General features: G+C 41.2%; 1 protein-coding gene across 1 annotated transcript in view; it reads right to left on the bottom strand.

Moving 5' to 3' along the window:
• The window catches only part of exoc4 (exocyst complex component 4), a 567,281-nt gene that overhangs the window by 462,785 nt on the left and 84,688 nt on the right, over nt 1-19,808 (bottom strand). The window contains exons 5-6 of the mRNA XM_072562911.1: nt 15,813-16,056; nt 9,962-10,139 (exon numbers count right to left, since the gene is read on the bottom strand). Of these exons, the coding sequence (XP_072419012.1) occupies nt 9,962-10,139; nt 15,813-16,056 (422 nt within the window). The remainder of the gene's footprint in view (nt 1-9,961; nt 10,140-15,812; nt 16,057-19,808) is intronic.

The following is a 19,808-nucleotide window of genomic DNA, read 5'->3' on the forward strand; positions in this document are numbered from 1 at the left end:
CCGATACAGTCATCGATGTAGCGGAGGAAAAGGTGGGAGGTAGTGCCAGTGTAGCTGCGGAAGATGGACTGTTCCACATATCCTACAAAGAGGCAGGCATAGCTGGGGCCCATGTGGGTGCCCATGGCTACTCCTTTGGTTTGGAGGAAATGGGAGGATTGGAAAGAGAAGTTGTTCAGAGTGAGGACCAGTTCAGTCAGTCGAAGGAGGGGGTCAGTAGAAGGGTACTGGTTGGTACGGCAGAAAAGGGAGAAGCAGAGTGCTTTGAGTCCTTCGTGATGGGGGATGGAGGTGTACAGGGACTGGATGTCCATGGTGAAGATAAGGCATTGGGCACCGGGGAAGCGAAAATCATGGAGGAGGTGGAGGGCGTGGGTGGTGTCCCGAACGTAGGTGGGGAGTTCTTGGACTAAAGGGGACAGGACCGTGTTGAGGTATGCAGAGAGGAGTTCGGTGGGGCAGGAGCAGGCTGAGACAATGGGTCGGTCGGGGCAGTCAGATTTGAGGATATTGGGCAGGAAGTAGAAACGGGCGATGCGGGGTTGTGGGACTATAGGTTGGAGGCGGTGGATGGGAGATCCCTTGAGGAGATGAGGTTATGGATGGTCTGGGAGATGATAGTTTGGTGGTGGGAGGTGGGGTCATGGTCAAGGGGGCAGTAGGAGGTGTCCGTGAGCTGGTGTTTAGCCTCAGCGGTGTAAAGATCAGTGCGCCAAACTACTACCCCCTTGGTCTGCCGGTTTGATAGTGAGATTGGGGCTGGAATGGAGGGAATGGAGGGCTGCACGTTCCGAGGGTGAGAGGTTGGAGTGGGTGAGAGGGGTGGAGAGGTTTGGAGGGATATGGGCCTGGTGCTGGCAGGTGGGACTAGATTGGGTTGGGATATCTGGTCGGCATGGACGGGTTGGACCGAAGGGTCTGTTTCCATGCTATCCATCTCTATGACTGTGATGGCAATGGGGTAAACAATTACTTTGGCAAGGTTATTTCCTTGCTTTCATACATAGTCTTCAGCTTCCTCAATGGTCTTTTCCTTTGTCCATCTTCAACTGAACTTGCAAATCTATTCTTTAAATGCTGTTTAACACCCTGATCTCAAGATTACTCATTCCTAATGAAGTGTGAAGCATTTAACTGAAGTTAAACGCAGATTCAAAGGCATCCTGTGATCGGTTTGTACTGTAATTAGCATATTTTTTGAACCACAGCAAGTTTAACACAAAAGGAGTACAGTTGACCCAATGTAAATGTGATGGGTCTCAGGTAAAAACAATTAGAAGAAAGCATCTGTATCCATACATTGCATTATATGATCTTGGAGCGCTCCAAATGGTTTTCTAATGCATGAGAGAGATACTCTTGAAATGTAGTTGATTTTAAGGTCAGAAACACAGCAAGCTCTTATCAACAGCAGTGAAATAACTGACGAAATGACTTGCTTTAGGTTGTTGGTTCTGAAGAAGTCACACCAGACAAGAACTGTTTCTCTCTCCACAGATACTGCCAGACAAGCTGAGTTTCTCCAGCATTCTCTAAGTTAGTGGAAATCTGAAACAACTTGCAGTATTTAGCATTTACTTGGCCTAGATGCTGGTTGAGAGATGTCTGTTGGACATGATATCAGAATTCTTTGCACCACTCTGAACAGTGTCTTGGGACATTTTGTACCTATCAGCGAACTCAAGTTGTGTGTCAGACAGGCCAGGCAAGGGTGGCAGATTTCTCTCCTTCAGCAGATGAAGCACTTGTATTTTTGTATTGGTTTAGAAATTACTAGACCTACTGATACCAGTTTCATAACTTCCGATGTTGGGATTTGAAATCAGATGTATTTCACTGCTCATCCTGCATTAACATCTCTAAAACTACAGTTGTGTTGAGCAATCACTCACTTACAATGAGTTACATACTCCCTTTCTCCAAATACATCAACAGCTTTCCATTTAGTTCACACTTGCATTTGTTTTCCATCCAACATGCAATGCCTGACTTTTCTATTCTTTGCCAACCTGACTATGTCCACCTGCAATATACGATGCAATTCCACCACCAGTGGAACAACTGCAAGGCAATTGCTACACACAGACTCCCTCCTTTCCTTGGGTCTCTGTACAAACACAGCAAGAATAGACCTGGAAGCTAGCAGAATGACATGGGGTAGCTACAGACAATAAACTTATTTATAATAAGCTGCTAATACAGAACTGCAATACTGGAACTCTCTCTACAATGGCACTGTGGGTCTACCAAAACCAAATGGACCACAACGGTTCAAAAAGGCAGCTCACCAATACCTTCCCAAGGGTATCTAGTGATGGAAAATACATGTTGGCACAGCCAGCAATGCTCATATCCCAGGAAAGCATAAAAACCCTTCGTATTAATTTCTGGGCTACAAAAATAAGGCAGACTGTCTGTTAAGCAGACAATGTTTTTCCAAATCTTCAGCACTCCTTTCTCCAAAGGCCCCTGTTCACAGGGTCTACTGAAATGGTCCTTTTGGTTTGTGGGGATGGGATACCCATTGATTGTTCTACTCCAGGCATTTTCCCTTTGTTACAGGAGGCATAATTACCTTCTCTGGACTGCACCCAATACAATCAACTCTTTTCTTAAATAGTGTGCCAAAACTGTACACAGCACTCAAAATGTGGTCTCACCACTGCCATATACAACTGTGGCAAAACCTTCTTAGTTTACAGTGAATAAAATCATGAGTTGCATAAATAGGGTAAAGAGGCTAAGCACTTTTCCTGGGGTGGAGGGAATCCAAAACTAGAGGGCATAAGTTTAAGGTGAAAGGGGAAAATTTAAAAGGGACCGAAGGGACAACATTTTGTTCAGAGGGTGGTGCATGTATGGAATGAGCTGCCAGAGGTGGTGGTGGAGGCTGGTACAATTATAATATTTAAAAGGCATCTGGATGTCTTTTGAATATGAATAGATAGGGTTTAGAGGGATATCAGCCAAATGGAACAAGATTAATCTCGGATATATGATTGGCATGGACGAGCTGGCCCACTGGGTCAGATGTCATGCTGTTTTTCTCTGACTCTGAATTGCAATTGCAAATATAAACAGCATTCAATTACCTTCTAAATCACCTGCTTTACCTGGAGAAAACTTTAGTGGTTCCTTTCTCAGGACTTGTGGATTCCTCTGCATGACTGTTTTCTGCATTCTCCGTCTATTTAACTAATGCATTACTCTTCCATTCTTTCCATTGTTGGCAATGCACATTTATAGATGCGGACTATATGAAAAACTGGGAGATATGGAATTGTTTGGACACTTTCTGAATAAAAATAGCTTTTAAACCATTTGGTTTCTTTAGAAATGAAGTCAACAATTTAATGAAAACTGGTTTATCTGCTGTAGGATTGCCCATGACTGGGCAGCACAAAATGACCAATAGCTGCCCATGGCTAATGCAGCAGAATATGGCTGACAGTAGTTAAGCAAATATTTTCCCAGGTTCTCTTAATATAGTCTTCCCAAGTAGAACAATAGTAGCACTGTAGATTCAAGGTTGCTGGACTAAGATAGAATACGCAGCTGGAGTTCCTTTAGTGTAAGACATAGATAAGAATATTTCACATCAATGAATTGTTTCTCTGGAATTATTTAATCAACCCGTTACAACACTAATAGCAGGTTTTAGTTAAGAATCTTCAGATAATCATAATCTGAAGTAATCTGGTCCATCGGTATACAAAAAACAAGTACTAGAAAAAAAGATACAAACCAGTTTCAGTCAGTAATAGCAACCGCCACCCCCCCCCCCCCCCCCCCCCAATATCATTACAGAGAAAAATGAATCATCATTACAGAAATTATAAAGGAAGGTGAATTGAATGAACACATCAAGACACAACTTGTTAGCTAAAGATTTCTAACATGAGTTGTAACTACACAAATTTTGTTGGAACTGATCAAAAACAAATATTCTTTTGTATTTCCGAAAATAAGGAATTTAAAAGCTCCTGAAGTGACAGGCAGTTAACATGATAGAGCTGTTACTTAAATACAGCACTCATTGTGAAAAGAGAGTGTGGGAAACATCACGAAGGACTGGGGTGGACCACAGGACTGTCCACCTCTTTGTCCTTCAATGATATGATTAACTTACTTGAGAATACATTGAAATTACTGAGGCAAGTTTGAAATGTATAGGGTACTGTACCATATTACCAGTTACAAAAGGTTAACTTGGTGCCACTGATCAATAGTAAATCGAGGGGGGAAGCATGTGTAGTCTAAGTTTAAACTGTATAAGTTAAGACATTCTGAAGCTTTTTGTGTGCCTCATTGTTCTGAGAAATAAAGTTGTACTGAAAAATAAAGCTGCAATAAAGACTAGCTGACACTATCTGTGACTTGAACTCTCACTAGAAAACATAAGGTCTAACATCAGCTGGTTACAGAAATTCAAATAACTGGCTAAACGTTGAGCAAAGCTTTTAGGATTGTCGAGGCAGAGTCAGAGGTGGTAAGAGTTGGAGGTTTATGGCCCTTTCATACTGGAAAATCTCATCAGTTTCTGGATGTCAGCAAATCAATTTCAGTAACAAAAATCCAGAGGACCATGAAAAGCCATCAAATTCTAGATGTGGTTTTCTTAGACCCACATTTCTCCCTTTCAAACTGAACGTAAAACTTGATCATTGCATGTCAGAGATGTCATGGGAACGAAAGGCAAAAGAAGTGGCCATGGTAGTAACAAAGACTGGTCCACAGCAGGTGCTTATACAGAATAAATATTAGCTGTTTATAAAAGCAAAACAAATGTCTTTGTCAATTTGTGCCTCTTACCCTCTAACTTAGTTCTGACCATTATTTGTTTTTCACTACCCTTCTCAACAGCTTAAAGCCCCGTAATATTTATCTCTTTTCAGTTTGAAATAGAATTATGATGCTGGTAGACTTGCTGAGTTTGTACAGCACTGTGTTTATTATAAACAAATGAAATATACACTCTCCACATTTAAATGCAATACAAGCTACCTTTAATTCAGCTATTTATGAAGAAACATCACAGACACTCCAATACCGAAACAGTCATTTAAACTTTCTTGCATGTTGCAATCAAAAATAAGACCTCTCAAGTACACAAGTTAACCTCAAAAACTAACTTGGGTATTGCTCGATTAATAATGGAATTTAGTAACAATTCCAACCGATAGCAAAGGCCTCTGGATATGTCCAGAATTCGATTCGTGTGCAGTGCGGTTCTCTGGATTTCTGTTGTCGAAGAATCCAGAAGTTCTATTCTCAGAGGGTTTTCTGTTTGTTAAGCTTGTGGTGTGTCATTCATTACTAACGACCCTTTAGATCCGTTCATCCATGACATGATTTCACTTCTGCAGTCAGCAGGTCTGCAGCTTGTTTTCTGATTAGGAGTACTTTCACTGTTCCTTGTGATATTTGGTGTTAGTTGTTCATTTGAAACAGGTGTGTCCTGTCATTCACTTTTGAAATACTTCTGCAGATCAATCATTTGATCTGTTGGCGTAAGTCAGCCAGCAATCAAGCGGTTTTATGTAGTTTCGACTCCTCCTTTTCCCAGTAATGGTGAGGAATGGTTAATCAGTAATTTGATTTTCATTCCATGTCAGGAAATACTCCAATCCATGAAATATTATTAAAGTACTGAATTTAACAATCTCATAGCACTGATGGGTAGACTGAGCCCGAGATATACAGAGCCAGTCATCAGAGGGAATCCCATAATGTTTCTCCAAGTATATCTATTGCTCATTCACAGAGCTCACACTCCATCCTAGACTGCTAAACATCTAAGGCAAAACATCAAACATGGAATAATATCAGATGGGAAATTACAGGCTAATTAGCCTGACCTCAACCGTTGGTGAGATTTGAGTCCATTGCGAAGGATGAGATTTCCGAGTGCTTGTAGGTTTACGGTAAAATAGGGCAAAGTCAGCGTGGTTTTATCAAGGGGAGGTCAACGCAATACATTTGTTAGAATGCTTGGAGGAGTAGGTTAGACCAAGGAGAGTCAATGTGTTATTTACTTGGACTTACAGGACCAGGAACATGTTGTTACAGTTATACAGGGCCATGGTTGATTCTGGGGATGATGGGACTGACGTACGAGGAGAGATTGACTAAGTTAGGACTGTTTTCACTGGAGTTCAGATGAAGGAAGGGGGACATGGCATAGAGACTTTTACAGTTATAACAGGACTAGACAGGGTTGATGAAAGGAGGATGATGGGTGCATCCAGATCCACGGGGCACAGTCTGAGGATTCGGGGTAGACCATTTAAGACAGAGTCGAGGGGACATTTCTTCACCCAAAAAGTGAGAGCCCGTGGAATTCATTACCACAGGAGGTTGCTGATGCCAAAACATTGAATGTATTCAAGAGGCAGCTAGATATAGCATGTAGGGCGAATGGAATCAAAGGTTATGGGGCAAAAGCAAGATTAGATTGGACAATCAGCCATGATTGTGATGGACGGCAAAGCAGGCAAAGGGCCGAATGGCCTCTTGCAGCTCCAATCTTCTATGTTTCTCTAAGGCCTTGGACAAGGTGTTGCACAGGAAGCTGTTGAATAAGATAAGAGCCCATGGTGTCAGAGGCAAGGAACTAGCATGAATAGAAGATTGCTTTCTGTCAGATAACCAGAGAATGGGGATAAAAGGGTATTTCTCAGTATGGCAGCTGGTGACTGGTAGTGTTCTGCAAGGGTCAGCTTTGGAACCACAACTTTTGACTTTATACATTAACAATCTGGATAAAGGAACTGAGGGCATTCTAACTCAGTTTGCAGATGATACAAAGATAAGATGGAGGGACAGGTCATACTGAGGAAGTAGGGAGGCTACAGAAGGATTGAGACAGGTTAAGTGGGCAAAAAAGTGGCAGATGGAAGAAAACATGGAGAATGTGAGGTCATGCACTTTGGTACACAGAATAGAAGCATGGACCATTTTCTAAAGAGGGTGAAAATTCAGCAATCTGAAGTGCAAGGACCTTGGGAATGCTAGTCCAGGATTCTCTTCAAGTAAACTTGGAGGTTGAGTCAGTCGTTATTGTTGGCATTTATTTCAAGAAGGCTATAATATAAAAGCAGGGATGTACTTCTGAGGCCTGAAGAGGCTGTAGTCAGACCACATTTGGAGTATTGTGAGCAATTTTGAGCCCCATATCTCACTAAGGATGTACTGGCCTTGGAACAGGTCCAGAAGAGGTTCACAAGAATGATCACAGGAAAGAAAGGAAGGGTGAACATATGAGGACTCTGGGTCTATATCCATGCAATTTAGAAGGATCAAGGGAGATCTAATTGAAACTTATAGAATACTGAAAGGCCTGGACAGAGTGGATGTTGAGCAAATGTTTCCATTAGCAAGAGAGACTAGGTCCTGAGTGTACAGCCTTAGACTAAAGGAAAGACACTTTAGAACGAAGATGAAGAGAAATTTCTTCAGCCAGACTGGCCAGCACAGTGGCTCAATGGTTAGCAGAGGTCTCACAGCACCAGGGACCCAGGTTCGGTTCCAGCCTCGGATAACTGTCTGTGTGGAGTTTGCACATGCTCCCAGTGTCTGCATGGATTTCATCGAGGTGCTCCAGTTTCCTCCCACAGTCCAAAGATGTGCAGGTTGGCTGAATTGACCATGCTAAATTGCCCATAATGTTAGATGCATTCGTCAGGGGTAAATATAGGGTCGGTTACTCTTCGGAGGGTCGGTGTGGACTGGTTGGGCCAAAGGGCCTGTTTCCATATTGTGGGTAATCTCATCCAATCTAAGTCAGACAGTGGTGAATCTATGGGATTCATTTCCACTGAAAAATATGGAGGCCAGGTCATTGAGTATATCTAAGACTGAGATAGATAGGTTCTTGATTGTTAAGGGGGTGAAAGGTGACAGGGAGAAAACAGGAAAATGGGGTTGAGAAACTTTGTAACCATGATCAAATGGCAGAGCAGACTTGATGGCCTCAATTCTGCGCTCATGTCTTATGATCTTATCAGGGCTAAGTCATTCTTTGTGTTGGATAAAAATCAAAAGGTTTCCAGAACCATGTACATCAATAGCAAATTCCACGAAGTGATCAATGTAGTCAAAAGCATTGTTTCAGTTTCTAACACATTATTGAAGTGTCTGATCCTATATTGGAGAACTTGAGAGTTGGTTAGAAGTTGAATATTTCCCTTTGTTCAATAAAAATGTAAAAGGAATTTTTCAGACACAGCCTGATTTGATTTCAAGGAGGGTCACTGGACCCGAAATGTTAACTTTTTTTTCTCTTCACAGATGCTGCCAGACCTGTTGGAAGTTTTCCAGTAACTTTTTTTATGTTTCTGATTTGATATAATGCATTATTGTCACATGTATTTTGTTGCAAATACAGTGGAAGTGTTGTGTAGTGTCGTCACTCTCTGGCACCATCTTCAAACACAGAAAATAAATCCAAGCATAGAAAGTAAAGGCAGAAAATAAATAAAGTTCAACTCAGCTCGAAAGCTCATCCACGGTCCTGGATCTAGGCGCTCCCCAACTTAGATGCTGAGACCAACACATATACAAAGCAGCCAGCTTTGAGTTCCTTCACCACACCGCTGCTGCTGAAACATGGTCGCCATTCTTGGGCATCATGAGCGCACCATGAGTCCTTGCTGGGCTGACCTCGCTAATGCCACCACCACTTATGCCATTGGTCTGCACCGGGCCTAAATTCAATTCCACCACAGCTGACTAGAGTCTACGCTGCCATCTGACTTTGCTGATGCAGCAAAGTATGGTATTGGATCTGACTGGGCTCAGGTTTGGCTCCACTGCCAGGAATCCAAAAACTCACAGGTTTGTGCTTGACCCACATTGCCACCGTTCTTAATGAGAAGGTAAGCTCATTAAAGAAAAGGATCAAGAACTAAAAGTGGACAAGTCCTGGCCTCAGGAGTCCAAATGCTACCTACTACCCCACTGCCATCTTGAATGGGTCCCCATTAGCAGCTATTCATTGCGCCAGACTGACCTTTACACGCTGCTTTGTCTGACAATCTTAAAACACAAGAGTCACAGACACCCAGTATACATGTTCAAAAACTTAAACTTTTGAAGCATCCATTTCATATGCAGTACTGAAGGAGCAAAGAGATTTCACCACTACTTAAGGAGATAAAATTAGCAATATTGACTGGCATATTTGTGACAAATATATTCCAGGTAACAGTGACCTTTCCAGCAAATACTGAAATCAAATTAAACTTCTAGCCACTGTTTGAAGTAATCACCTACTGTGCAATGTCTTGGTTACTCTACTTAAGCATAGAAGTCTATAGCACTTGAATATAGGGACACTCATAAGAAATATATCCATTCACTCAAAAAGTATTCAAAGTTTTTCACACCACTTGTCTCAAGCTCTATCCACTCCCATATTGCAACATACATGGTCAATGGTTTGGTATACAGTGGTTTTTGTACTTGCCAAGGAACATCTCTTATTTAATTTACAAATACATGAGTCAATATTCAAAAAAGGAACTAGCAGATATATTAAATTGACAGTTCATCTTTAAAAATAGTTCACTTAAAAGCCATCAATATGTTTCTGCGAAATAGTGCAATGCTGAGTGTAAGGGAACAGAATAAAAATGTGATTTGACATGATCAAAAATGAGACAGCACTGATTTAAAGTAATTGCCCAAAGAAACAAATGAGACAAGAAAAAGAGAAAAATTACAGACAGTGTGAACATCTAGATGCACTGCCCAAGGGAGTGTAGTGAAGGCAGATTAAATCAAGGCATTCAGAAGGATATTCCACTAACATCTAAAACAGGAAGAACGTACTGAGTGACATGGAGAATCTGGGGGCATGAGGCACTGCCAGCAGAAGCATTCAAGTAAGATTCAAGAAAACAGGTGCGAAGTGATTAATGGTACACCTTTAATAGGAGAACCAAAATGGCCCTATATTTACCTGGAGCACACTCTGGATCCTAGCCCAGACTTCTGCCATGTCGTACAGTTTGATCTCACTCACATTCGTACTCGAAGGCGATATAACCATTTGGTGAAGATAGCCAAGAACAATTTTGTGGGCAGCAGCTACAGCATAGAATTTTTCAAACAATAACTCGAGAAGCTCCAGCAGTAACCTAGAAACAAAATTAATGTAAAATTAATAAATAAGCTAGCTGTTAACAAAGTACAAATAGCCGCTTTCTATTTGCATATTATCCAACCCAGGTCATTTTTGCTACAAACATCATTAATACAGTTATAAAAACGGAATGCTGCAGGAGTATATTTTCTGAAAGAGTGGCGATTAAAACAAGAAATCCTTCCCGAATGGATTTTGGACAGTTTTAATAAATGGGTTAAAACAGACCAACTATTTGTTTATGTTTGGGTTGAATGACAAATATAAAAAGAGGCCATTAGCTCATAATGTCCGCACCATCAAGGGAACAATCTCCAAATATGCATTTTCAACATTTATTAGAAAATGAATTTTAAACCTCTTTCTATCATTGTATGGGTGTTAATACAGCTGGCGTAATGTGGTGAACTGATTAAGGTTGTTTTCCAAGAAAAATGACGGAAATCAAATTGTCAACACCTAACTGAAAAAGCGAGACAGATTCCATTTAGCAAATGCAGAAAATATTTCATCAGTTACAAACAAGCCAGAGCACTTCATTATGCTGTATGCAGTATACTTTCCATAAAATACACGTACCAGATCAACTTCGCCTTACTACAGGTAAACAGAAGGTTAGTAATTAATAAACAAAAAATATTTCACAGGGTTCACCTGATTCATGTAATCAATAGTTATAAAGGAAAACTCGTAGAACTTTACAAGTCATAACTATTGTTGTTAATGATTAATGCAATTACGTGAATCTTTTTGCCAACAATGACACAGAACACCAATGACAATTGAATTTACCACTGAACTGAATAAAGTCACAAACCAAGAGAGAAAAGAGTTAACCTATTAGCTCCGGAAGTGCTGATGGCGAAATCAAGCCCTGTTCCTGTATCATGCCATGCCATACTGCAAACTTGCTTACAAACATTTCTGACTTGGTCTAACAATTTTACAAGTGAACTCAGCAAATTCTGCACCTGTGAAGTAACATCTTAAGTATGTAATAATATCAGAACAGTAAGACTTAAGATTCCGGGGACAAAACATTGAGAAAAATCTAGGTTGGGTACTTCTTCAGTCGATTTCTTCAAAGTGAGATCCTATCGTAAAATATTTATTCAAAAAACTTATTTCCTTTTCCAAGTCAATATATTCTTCGCTTGCAAAATTCCTCACACTATTACACAGTCACTTTAAACATAGCATCATCAGATTTTACTATAAAGTATTTTATTCCCCATCACTAGTAAATGGTATTCCTTAAACAATACATATGCTATGTAGATTTCCACACAGAACACAAACAGATAAAGACTTCTAATCCAATCTGTCAAGAAAAAATATTTTTCCCAAATGCTGAAATAGCCATGCACTGCCCATTTAAATTTCAGGGTATAGGTATGCATAAAGTATCAGTTCTATTTGTAAAGCTCATCAAGTTTCCACACAATAGGCTAATGAAGTTTTTTATATCCTTTTCACTACCGCTATTTTAGTAAGACTGGGAAGCATTAATTTGTCCACTTACATCTTAGCCAACTGTAATCTTATTGACTGTAGGAACATTTCAGCAATGCTCCAATCTGGCTCTGCTAGAATCTACCAGAAAAGGTTAAAAATTGTTGAATATCCTGAGGTCAAAAACCAAAACAATCAAAACTGGACAATTACTTCCTTATCAGTCTATGATTGCTCATCAAAATGACAGAAAGGGTTGTCAACAATACTATCAAGAGGCACTTGGCAAGGAATAATTTGCTCAATGACACTCAATTTGGATTCTACCAGAGCCACTGAACTCCTGGCCTTTTGGCAGCCTTGATCCAAATGTGGGCAGAAGAGTTAAATTTGAGACAGGAAGTGAAGACTATTGTCAAATGCTACCTTGATGCTAAGGACAAAGTGTGGCATCCAGGAGCCTGATAAAAAACTCGAGTCAACACTTATTACGAACGAAGGTCTGCAGGAATGCCAAAAGGCTAATGGAACAGGTGATATATTGATTTATTCATGGATAATTAAGTGACAATTTGGTTCTATAAACATAGGGAATTAGTAATCAGTGGTGTGCAAAACATGGTTAACTGAAATTATGACCAAATAATGTTCAAGCCAAAGTTGGCATTCCACCCATCAAATCTTGTTTGATCTGATGATCCTCACCTCCATTTTCCTGCCTTTCCCCATTATCCTTGATTCTCTAAACGATTAAAATCTGTGCATCAGCTTTGAAAATGCTGAACAACCCATTTGTACAGTCCTCTATAATAAAGAATTCCACAGTTTCACTGTCCTGAGAAATGTTTTTCCTCACCTCTGCCTTTAATGGGAGACCTCTTACTCAGAGATCATGTCCTGCTCAATTATGCCTTTTTTTAAAACATCTACGAGTGCCAGCAAATGACCCATTTTGTTCTGAATGCTGTGTGCTGTCAGATAGACTGCTCTTAATTTTGCTTTTGTTAAATCACTAACCTTGTTTCTTGAGCTTCCTCCTTTTCATAACTAGCTTTATTTTTATTCAATCTAAGTTTGGTAGAAGATTTGTAGCTCGGGTGCTCGTTGTTGTGGTTCTGTTCGCCGAGCTGGGAATTTGTCTTGCAAACGTTTCGTCCCCTGTCTCGGTGACATAGTCAGTGCTTGGAAGCCTCCTGTGAAGCGCTTCTGTGCTGTTTCCTCCGGCATTTATAGTGGCCTGTCTCTGCCGCTTCCGGTTGTCAGTTCGAGCTGTCCGCTGTAGTGGCCGGTATATTGGGTCCAGGTCGATGTGTTTGTTGATTGAATCTGTGGATGAGTGCCATGCCTCTAGGAATTCCCTGGCTGTTCTCTGTTTGGCTTGCCCTGTAATGGTAGTGTTGTCCCAGTCGAATTCATGTTGCTTGTCATCTGAGTGTGTGGCTACTAAGGATAGCTGGTCGTGTTGCTTCGTGGCTAGTTGGTGTTCGTGTATACGGATCGTTAACGGTCTTCCTGTTTGTCCGATGTCGTGTTTTCTGCAGTCCTTGCATGGGATTTTGTACACTACATTAGTTTTGCTCACGTTGGGTATCGGGTCCTTTGTTCTGGTGAGTTGTCTGAGCGTGGCTGTTGGTTTGTGTGCTGTTATGAGTCCTAGTGGTCGCAGTAGTCTGGCTGTCAGTTCAGAAATGCTCCTGATGTATGGTAGTGTGGCTAGTCCTTTGGGTTGCAGCATGTCCTCTTTCCATGGTCTCTCCCTTAGGCATCTGTTGATGAAATTGCGAGGGTATCCGTTTTTGGCGAATACATTTGTAGAGGTGTTCTTCTTCCTCTTTTTGCAGTTCTGGTGTGTTGTGGCCCTTTTGAATAGTGTCCTGATGCAACTTCGTTTGTGTGTTGGGGTGGTTGCTTTCATAGTTTAGGACTTGGTCTGTGTGTGTGATTATTCAATCTAAAGTTGCTCTCAGGTTCCCCATTTTCTGGCAGGTTCATTTAAATCCCACAACAACATGAGCAATCTTCCCTGCCTGTCTTGCTCATCTTCCTTATACAGATTCTACCTATTCTCAGTTTCAACAAATCCAAAACCCTGCCCCTTGCATCATGTATTTAACCATGTGTTCATTTGCTCATTTTTCCGAGTTATATGCTGACGGGTACATAGCATTGGAAATATCCCGCGATGACTGCATTATAGAGTCACAGAATCATAGAGCAGATGTACAATAGACCCTTCGGTCCAAATCATCCATGCCTTATGTCCTGCTTGCCGGTCTCATGCTCGCACCCAAAAATCCTACAACAACCATATCCCTCTTTAATTGTGACATTAGCACTAATGTGGACCACAACCTCTGGTGTTTCACCCTTGACCAACATAAAAATTGCTCTGCAGTCATTCTGTGACATGTAAGCAACTGACAACACAGTCTCATATCCCACCCTCTGAAATATACAGCAGAGAACAAAACAGCACAGTACAGGCCCTTAGGTCCTTGATGTTGCGCCGAACTGCGAAAGTAATCTGATGCCCATCTAATCTATGCCGTTCCATTATCATCCATATATATGTCCAATGTCCATTTACATGCCCTTAATGTCGGCGAATCTACTACTGTTGCAGGCAGGCTGTTCTATGACCCTACTACTCGGAGTGAAGAAACTACCTGATGTCTGCCCTAAATCTATCACCCCTCAATTTAAAGCGACGTCCCCTTGTGTTAGCCTTCACCATCCGAGGGAAAAGGCTCTCACTGTCCACGCCATCTAACCCTCTGATTATCTTATACATCTCGATTAAGTCACTTCTCAACCTCTTCTCTCGAAAGAAAACAGCCTCAAGTCCCTCAGTCTTTCCTCCTAAGACCTTCCCTCCACACCAGGCAACACCCTAATAAATCTCCTCTGAACCCATTCCAAAGCTTTCACATCCTTCTGGTAATGCAGTGACCAGAACTGCACACAATACTGCAGGTGCTGCCTTACCAGTGTCTTGGACAGCTGAAGCATGACCTCGTGGCTCTGAAACTCAACCCCCCGAACAATAAACGCCAACACGCCATATGTCTTCTTCATCAATTACCCCCTCTCCATCTATCAGTTTGGGCTCTGAGGAACCCACGTAATATTATCTTTTCCCAAAATCCAATCAGTACACTTTTCCAGGACACATTACAAAAACTTTTAAGAAATGTGAATTTCAGCCTTCTGAATTCATCTCTGGTCCACAGGAGTTCATCGCCAGAAGTTTCAAATCTGATACAAACCATTACAACATCAGTTCCAATACTGGATGCAATTTTGGACTTCCATCTTCAAAATCATTTGATTTTGACCAGAATTTAGGACTTCAGACATTTTCCTAATCAACGTGTTCAAATGTGCCATTACTCACTTATGGATTATTTGGGAGTTGAAACTGGGCTTCCTGGCTCAGAAAATGGATTGCCACGACAAACACCACAAGTGCCTTTCCGAAGAACCATGTCATACATCACATTATCAACATCTACCTGGTAGCTTGTGGTTGCCTGTCTCCAATCACTGTCTCTCAAATTTTTTAATCAATCTGTTCAGCGATGTTGTTATGATACACCTCTGGAGCAGGTGAGTCTTGAAACCTGCCTTTCTGGCTCAGAGAAGGACATTGCACCACAAGAGCCCCTAATTCAGAGCTTGAAGAGAACGTGAATAGATTTCAAGGGAGTGGAGACTATCAGTCACATGATGCAACTCTTCAAAATGAAGATGTGAAACTTGAGATATCCATGAAATTCAGATCCATGCACAATTTGGTTGTGTTGGAGCAATCAAAGCCAGATTTAGTACAGCAAGTAGTTGTCCCAGCACAAAGCAAACTTGAAATGCCATTTGCTGACACGGTCATGGTATTTGGGAACATTTCCTGAAAAGTTGCTGGCAGCATGAAATTTTTTGATCAATCATGACTTAAGTACTAAATGATAAGGCACTTTGGTCAAACATGTGACTGTGTCAAAGGAATAACAGTCACAAATAACAATCCCTACCAGTTTTTTTTTTATTAAACTTAAGATTAGAACGGAAAACAAATATTTTGAGCAATGGTTTGCAAACCATTGCTCAAAAGTGACCGCAAATTTTCACAGACTAATGTGTATTGATTTCACAAAGTATTAGTATGATGACTGCCAAAATTTCTGCACCCCTTCCCATTTCTCAGTTATCGCACTATTACCTAGGTTGATTCTCTTGCGAGACAACTTCACCTCGTTGATAAGCATGATCTGCGACCTGGGTTGTGGACCTTTTCACAATCTGTTCCAGTTCTTGATTGAAGCGTTCTTTAATACCTTTGATTGTTTCAGGAATCTTTTTCAGCTTTGCCAGGGCTTTTATCAGAATGCCCATAAAAAGTATGCTGTTCTCCTCTGGATCACATTCTGGGTTCTCTTTTATATCTTGGAGGTTTACCTCTTTCACTGTGAAAACAAAACAAGTCAATTAAATAAAACAAAATGCAACATTCAGTTTGGAGCTTCTTTAGAGGAACGTTATTTCCCTGGACTTAGCAGTCCAGAGTGAATAAATGGTGTTTGCTATCACCAATGCTGCTCAGAGTATTCAAAGGCTTAACAGTAGTTATTTTTGGTTGACCATTTTTAGAACACCCTCTCCATGGTACCTGTCCAATGTACAGGTCAGGCAAGTAAGACTGTGGCTCAACTAGAAATCAAAACGTCCTCATTGGGGCTAATGGAGCCTAAATCAAAGTTGATACTAGGAAATAGATTTAATTCATCGTAAAATTATGTACAGCAAACTGAAAGTTTTTTTTCCCCCAGTGTGTACTTAATCACAGAGCCAAACAATAGTCTTGTCCACAGATAAATGAAATTATTTATGCACAACTTCAAGTTTCGTCAATCAGTGAATTACGATCAAAGTCATTGATGAGTAGCACCAGAGCTGCCGCTTGGATGGTTTTAGCAGCCCAATGGATGCTGACTGAGTGGTTCAGAAATGCTTTGAAAACACCTGTTGTCACATGAGAGAAATCAAGCGAGGTAGAGAAGCAATAGGGTCTACCATGACCAAGATTTTTTTCTGTGGTGGATATATTCTGAGAAACTGGTCATTGGTTCTCATCTGTTCAATAGAGACAGGAAACTAAGGAATGGCGTAAGTGAAAAGACTTTCATAAAAACGTTCAAGTTCAAAACTCCAACATGAATTCAATTCTGAAAGAATCAGACGCCAAACATTTCTAATTTAAGGGCAAGAGGGAATCTGCTTGGTAGCAATTATGACGGCATTTCCAGCAACAGTTCAGTTACAGCAAAAAACAACAGTCCAAGCCTCATGTGGCACATTTCGTGGCTAACTAATGGTTTATGACAGCACCTTTGTACCGTAACAGACAAAAGATGTTAAAATACAGCACATAGAGAAACGGGCTGACCCAACAGCAATTACGGGACTCTCTCATTTAACTAAGCATGAACAAACTTTAGAAGTTGGCAGTTCCACTCACTCCACAGTAATGATGATGTTCTTCACTGGAACTTAACCTAACATTCATGACAAAATTCCTGCACAAAATCCAAGATGATAGAGCTCCTTAGGTTCTACAATACACTTGTAAATCCTTACCACATTTGAATGCAATAAAGATGCAAAGAGCAAAACAGAGACTGAAAAACAAAACTGTTGGACAAGTAAATGGAATCATATATGCCGTAAGATACATTGTGAAGAGTAAACAATTGGTATCCCAAGCATACGTGAAAACACTTAGCCTATCAAGGGCCATCCTTCTACAAGAGATGCACAACTGAATCAAATTTTATCCTATTTTACTTCGCAAAACAAAAGTTCCTCCAAACTATTCACCTCCATGACACTTCTATCAATTTCACTTCAATTGGCCAAAACGAGGTAACTCATGAACCACTTCCATGGTTATCAATTTCAAAATCAAGCATTACTGCATTTTGATGTTCCATTTATTGTGGACTTTAACAGCTGGAAGGTAGCATTTTAATAGAAAATAGCTCAACAATGGCTGTTGGTACAGAAGCTTGCCAGAATGCTAGGGGACAACCAATCAGACCCCGGAGATTTATCTAATGTTTTGCAATTTGAGACGTCCAGCGTGACCTCCTCTGTAATATGAACATTCTTGAAAATGTCGCTATTTATTTCCCAATACTCTCCGTCTTGCATATCCTTCACCGCTGTAAACACTGATGCAAAACAACTCCGTTGTCTTCTCCAACTTATCACACAGGCAGTCATATTGATCTTTAAGGGGCTCTATTCTCTCCCTAGTTACCCTTTTGTCCTTAAATGTATTTATAAAATCTCTCTGGATTCTATTTCATTTGTTAAAGCTAGCCCACCCGACTTTCCTCTTTTGTGCACTTCTACTGCTTTGGACACTTCCGGGGATTCACTCGATTCTTGCTGGCGATACATGCCATATGCTTCTTTCTTTTTCTTGACCAAAACCTCAATTTCTATTGTCATCCAGCATTCCCTCCTCCGATCAACCTTGCCCTTCATCCTAACAAGAACATATTGCCTCTGGATTCTTGTTATCTCATTCTTTAAAGCTTCCCATTTTCCAGCAGTCCCTCTGAATATCTGCCCCGAATCATCTTTTGCAAGTTCTTGCCTAATACTGTCAAAATTGGCCTTCCTCCAATTTAGAACTTCAAATTGTAGATCTGATCTATCCTTTTCAACGTTTTGATGCTGTCTATCCCTTTCCATCACTATTTTAAAACTAACAGAATTATTGCTGCCGGCCCCAAAGTGCTCCCCCATTGACACCTCAGTCACCTGCCTGGCCTTATTTGCCAACAGTAAAGTCATAGAGTCACAGAGGTGTATAGCATGGAAACAAATCCTTCGGTCCAACCCGTCCATGCCGACCAGATCTCCCAACCCAATCTAGTCCCACCTGCCAGCACCCGGCCCATATCCCTCCAAACCCTTCCTATTCATATACCCATCCAAATGCCTCTCAAATGTTGCAATTGTACCAGCCTCCACCACATCCTCTGGCAGCTCATTCCATACACGTACCACCCTCTGCATGAAAAAGTTGCCCCTTAGGTCTCTTTTATATCTTTCCCCTCTCACCCTAACACTATGCCCTCTAGCTCTGGATTCCCCAACCCCAGGGAAAAGATTTTGCCTACTTATCCTGACCATGCCACTAATAATTTTAAAAACCTCTATAAAGGTCACCCCTCAGACACAGATGCTCCAAGGAAAACAGGCTCAGCCTATTCAGCTTCTCCCTGTTGCTCAGATCTTCCAACACTGGCAACATCCTTGTAAATCTTTTCTGAACCCTTTCAAGTTTCACATCTTTCTGATAGGAAGGAGACCAGAATTGCACGCAATATTCCAACAGTGGCCTAACCAATGTCCTGTACTGCCGCAACATGACCTCCCAACTCAATACTCTGACCAATAAAGGAAAGCATACCAAATGCCTTCTTCACTATCCTATCCACCTGCAACTCCACTTTCAAGGAGCTCTGAACCTGCACTCCATGGTCTCTTTGTTCAGCAACACTCCCTAGGACCTCACCATTAAGTGTAGAAGTCCTGCTAAGATTTGCTTTCCCAAAATGCAGCACCTCACATTTAGCTGAATTAAACTCCATCTGCCACTTCTCAGCCCATTGGCCCATCTGGTCAAGATCCAGTTCTAAGCTGAGGGAACTCTCTTGGCTGTCCACCACACCTCCAATTTTGGGGTCATCTGCAAACTTACTAACTGTACCTCTTATGCTCCCATCCAAATCATTTATGTAAATGACAAAAAGTAGAGGGCCCTATCATCAATCCTTGTGGCACTCCACTGGTCACAGGCCTCCAGTCTGAAAAACAACCCTCCACCACCACCCTCTGTCTTCTCCCTTTGAGCCAGTACTGTATCCAAATGGATAGTTCTCCCTGTATTCCAGGAGGTCAAACCTTGCTAAATCAGTCTCCCATGGGGAACCTTGTCGAACATCTTACTGAAGTCCATATAGATCACATCTACAACTCTGCCCTCATCAATCCTCTTTGTTACTTCTTCAAAAAAATTCAATCAAGTTTGTGAGACATGATTTCCCACGCACAAAGCCATGTTGACTATCCCTAATCAGTCCTTGCCTTTCCAAATAAATGTACGTCCTGTCCCTCAAGATTCCCTCCAACAACTTGCCCACCA

The sequence above is a fragment of the Chiloscyllium punctatum genome, chromosome 44 (genome assembly GCF_047496795.1).
Source record: "Chiloscyllium punctatum isolate Juve2018m chromosome 44, sChiPun1.3, whole genome shotgun sequence".
NCBI classification, from domain to species: Eukaryota; Metazoa; Chordata; class Chondrichthyes; order Orectolobiformes; family Hemiscylliidae; genus Chiloscyllium; species Chiloscyllium punctatum.